Source organism: Penaeus monodon, chromosome 6 (assembly GCF_015228065.2).
Source record: "Penaeus monodon isolate SGIC_2016 chromosome 6, NSTDA_Pmon_1, whole genome shotgun sequence".
In the NCBI taxonomy this organism is placed as follows: Eukaryota; Metazoa; Arthropoda; class Malacostraca; order Decapoda; family Penaeidae; genus Penaeus; species Penaeus monodon.
The window spans coordinates 45,372,082-45,377,081 of NC_051391.1; the positions used below are offsets into that span (position 1 = coordinate 45,372,082).

At 44.0% G+C, this 5,000-nt stretch overlaps 1 protein-coding gene across 1 annotated transcript in view; it reads right to left on the reverse strand.

The window, feature by feature from the left end:
- The window catches only part of LOC119574565 (uncharacterized protein DDB_G0283697-like), an 18,017-nt gene that overhangs the window by 6,015 nt on the left and 7,002 nt on the right, over positions 1–5,000 (reverse strand). The window contains 4 exon segments of the mRNA XM_037921840.1: positions 3,468–3,480; positions 3,482–3,594; positions 3,724–4,574; positions 4,783–4,950. Coding sequence (XP_037777768.1) covers positions 3,468–3,480; positions 3,482–3,594; positions 3,724–4,574; positions 4,783–4,950 — 1,145 coding nt within the window.

Here is a 5,000-nt window from a genome sequence, read left to right on the forward strand (position 1 = left end):
TGCCTTCTCGCTTGCAGCTGCAGTGCCTCCTCGTGGCCACTTATGGATACTAGGTACCTTGAGGTCCTAGGCTGAACCGTGGAGGCTCTTGGAGCATCAGAAGACCCTTAATGTATGGAGTCATGGCCCACCAGTGTGTGAACATGCCCTGGTTTCCCTGGGGTTAATAGGGGGCTGTGGGAAGGCTGGCCTTGCCAGTCTCCCTCCTCAAAATAACCCAACAGGCGGCAGACCAAATAATTGTTGGTGCTGGGGGAAGGCAAATGCCCCTCTTACCCAGCAAGTAAGGCAGGCTGTGGGTCCCACTGGGTTGGCAACCGCTGGGACTCAGTCTGGGAGCAGGATTTACCCGTCCTCCCATCAGTGTCCCAGCAGCCACCGACCTGGCACGAGGCTTGTGGGGCAAAGCCCACAGGACCCTCACAGGTGGATTATTGGGCCTGCAGCAATCACTATATGGGGCAGAGTCGGTGGGGGAGACACAGGTGGCGTCCACCCGGAGTGACTGCCTGAGGTTAACCGCCTGAGGTTAAACTTCAGGCAGGCTGTGAGGGTGGAGGGTTGGAACATCCATTCTTTGCAACAGGATGATCAGTTACCCCTACTGTCGAGGGAGCTGAAGCAGCTGAGAGTTAGATAGCTGCTCTCTCAGAGGTGAGAAGACCTGGCAGCAGCACAATTAACCCATAATTGACGGGTAGCATTCATAGTGGCCTGGGCCTCGCTGCCGGGGGCTTATATCGTCGCCCGAGCATGCGCGACCACTCATGCCAAATACCAGCATCCCATGCCGTTTCTTCGTAATACTACGAAGATATGTTGTATTTTCAATTTTCATTATTTTTTACAGTCTCTACTTGCCAAACTTCCTTATAAATCGAGACTGAAGGGCATTTTTGTTGTTATATAGACTCCATAGTTGATCATTATTCGGTCTATAGTCCGAATAAAATAAGCAGTGTGTGGCATCATGGAGTTGAAATTGTCGGTTTGTTGCATTTTTTTTGTTTGTTGCATGGTAAAAATGAGAAAGTGTTAGAACCGACTTAATTACACTTTCACTGGCAAAAAAATAATCTTTTGCCGTGATTGTAACAAAAAAAAACTCATGGCATGTCCATGCATACTCTATGGCATGTGCGTACGTGCCCCCGGCAGATGGTCCCGCCATGCCATGGCATGTACGTACATGCCACCCGTCGGCAATGGGTTAATGTGGGTGGCTACACTTATTACTGGTTGGGCCGCAGCAATGGCCACCATCTCCAGGGAGCAGCCATAGCCATTTCCAGCAGACTTCAACCCTCAGTAGTAGAGGTCACTACAGTTGATAAGCATATAATGGCATTGAGACTGAAGCTTACATTTGGCTTCATGTTTCTTATTGCTGTGCATGCTCCTACTGATGTATACAAACCTGATGCGAAAGAGATGTCTTATGCCAAAGTTGCATCTATGATAGACATCTGTCCTTGACGAGATATTCATATTGTTCTTTTTGAGATGTCTGTCGGCTCTTATGGCTCATGAGCTGATGTTGGCAGTGAGAATAGCCTCCTCTTCTGCAACTTTGCTCGGTCCCAGAAATTGAGGATTTCTCGTTCGTTGGACTTGGTAGAGAGATACGGGTAATGTGGCCAAGGAGATCGACCACTTCCTCGGACCCTGTCCTTCAAGCATGAAACACTAAATGCAGCCCAAGAATCGATTGGTAAATGCCCAAGAGCAAGACAGAATTTCATCTCGCAGGAGACATTGGAAGCCACAGATGCTTGTCGTGCAGCTCGACTTCGTCCTGCCTACTAAGCCCTAAGAAAGTTGAACTCCAAGCCCTTCTCACAGATAACTACAGTCCACTCAGCAATTGGCCAGATAATCTTTGATCCTGTTAGGGTGTGGGTGCGTTGGGCTGAGTATTTTAAGCAACTGTACCAGGTTCATCCACCAGCAATTAACTTGGACGCAGGTAGTGTCAAGATTCCTTTGCCAGACCCACCCATTAGTGAGGATCCACACTCCCTGACTGAAGTCAGGAAGGGCACTCTCCAAGCTGAATAGTAGTAAAGCAGCAGGTATCTGCAGCCTCCCAGCTGATCTGTTGAAAGCTGTTGGAGAACCTATGGGCTAGGGGTTTGCATGCTGTCCTGTCTGCAATTTGGCAAGACTGGTACCATTCCCCCTGAGTTGCTGAGGGGTATGGCCATCCTTCTCTGGAAGGGGTGAGGGGATCAGATGGACTGCAGCAATCACTGAGGCATTACTCTACTTAGTATATCGGGCAAGGTTCTCGCTCACATCCTTCTGAGACGTATCAGAGACCACCTGCTGAGGCACCAGAGACCAGAGCAATCTGGATTCACTCCTGTTAAGTGACTGTATCCTGGTACTTCGAGTGATTGTAGACCACTGTCATGAGTTCGGACATGGGCTGCTTGTAGCTTACATCGACCTCAAGAAGGAGTTTGATACCATGCATCACAAATCACTCTGGGAGATCCTGAGACTAAGAGGAAATCCAACAAGGATTATTGGATTAATAGCAAGCCTATATGCTGGTACTGATAGTGCTGTAAAGTGTGGTGGAGGCCTGTCGAGCTTCTTCACTGTTAGTTCAGGAGTGAGACAAGGCTGTGTTCTTGCACCAACACTTTTTGGTCGGTAAATGCTTGCGATGAGAACATCAAGGTCACAGAGAGCTTTATATACCTTGGTAGTGCAGTTCTTGACTTCAGGCTGTCAGACCAGGAAGTCAGTAGACAGATTGCCCTGGCAGTAGGGGTCATGAAATCTCTCAACAAGAGTATTTGGAGATGCCAGTACCTGTGCAGAAGGACCAAGTTGCATGTCTTCATACTGCCAGTTTTACTATACAGTAGTGAAACCTAGACGCTATCTTGTGCTTCAGAATCTCGTCTTAATGCCTTTTGCAACAGATCCTTGCACTGGATCATGGGGTACAGCTGGCAGGACCATGCGTCCAACCAACGGCTGCACCATGAGACTGGTACAAGACCTGTTACTTGCACAATCCACAATCGCCAACTCAGGCTATACAGCCACCTGGCTCATTTCCCAAGGATGATCCTGCCCCCAGGTTGTCTCTGTTCGAGACAACTTTGGGTGGAGAAGGCCCGTGGGATGACCTAGGAAGTCATGGCTTGGGCAGATTGCTCAAACCTTTCATGAAGAGCTAGAGAAGGGCTGGGCCCCTGCCTGGCGGCTCACCATGAGGGACCCTCGTAGGTGGAAACAAAGGGTGGATGCAGCTATGCGCCCCTGCCAATGTTTGCTCCCCAATGATGATGAATGATGAGTAAAGTATAAATACAAATATTCAGGCAAAGAATGTGTATGACAGATATGAAACTTTGTTTTTACAAAAATAAGTAGATAAACAAAAATACAAAACAAATCAAATAAATAAAGAGGAAAAAAATAAAACAAATTTGTTGCATGATCTGACTTACCTTACGATTTTTATTATATCTCTCTTTCTGTGCCTCCCTTTCCATTCTTGCTCATTTTTGTTTCCCCTTTCTTCAGGATATTACCATTTACTGTTACTCCGTTTGCTTCCTTATTTTTCTTCTTCCTCTGAAATAATGATATTAACATTTACATACAACAAACACTAATAACTGGCTTTTGTTTATCATTTATTTCATATCTTTTGCATTACTGAATTCAGGTTATGTAGGAATGACGGTCATAACAACAGCTAACCTTTCCTCTCTTCCTGGTTCTGGTCTTTGGTTGAAGTACATTCTCTTTTTCATTGTCTACTTCTTCCTTTTTCACAGAATCATCAAGGTTGTTGTCTTGCACTGCTTCTTTCTCTTCATCAATTTCATCATGCATTACTTCATTATCTTCAATGTTGTCTTGCACTATTTCATTCTCTTCAACAAGGTCATCTTGCTCCATTTCATTCTCTTCATCAACGTCATCTTCCTCCACTTCATTCTCTTCATCAACATCATCTTCCTCCACTTCACTCTCTTCATCAACATCATCTTCCTCCACTTCACTCTCTTCATCAAGGTCATTTTCCGATTCAATCTCTTCATCAAGGTCATCTTGCTCTGCGTCATTCTCTTCATTGGAGTCATCTTCCATTCCTTTATCCTCTTCATCAACGTCATCTTCATCAATCTCTTCATTATCATCAGTGTCAATGTGTTGATCTTCAGCCTCCAGATCTTTCATTTCCTCTTTGACAATGTTTGAATCAGATTCTGCATTTTCACTTACTTCCTCCTTGACAATACCCTTCTTATTTCCACCTTTCTTGCCTTTTGTTTGTTTCTCAATTTTAACACTCTTTTGTTCATTCTTCTTCTCTTCAACATCACCAGAGTAATGGATCTTGTCATTAGCAAGGGAATGCGTTTCAATTAATTCTTCCGACCAAGATTCATTTTTCTGTGCAGCTCTGAATTTCGATTTTAATCTTTTTAATTCTGCTGGGCTATATTTGGCATTTCTTTTTTCTATTCTACGCTTTTTCTTTATATCCTTCACGGCCTCTCGCAAAGCCTCTTGGTGATCTTCAAATGTAGGATGGTATGACATTCCTGTTTGAAAATTGTTATTAGTCTTTCTCATATCCAAAACATGTAAATATCATAAAGCTGTTAGATTTTGACTATCCAGTGTAAAAATTCCTTTAAACTTTATTTTATTATCACTCCAGTATGTAGATGATAATATTACTTCAGTATAATCTTGATATTTGCTTTCACAACAACAATTTCTTCATATATATTGAAATTTTATCCTTACCTGCAACGGGCAATGGAACTGCTGGGTGGGCTGAAGGTTTCTTTAGTCTGTGTGAAGGAACTGCGACTCTCTGACCCTTCTTTGTCTGAGCCTTGTAGTAAGTTGCTATGTTATCTAAATAATCTTCGTCAAGACCCTTGTCATAACATTCCTTGACTGTATCATCAGCTGAAATTAATATTTATGTTAAGATAAAATAATATATTGTATGGTATATA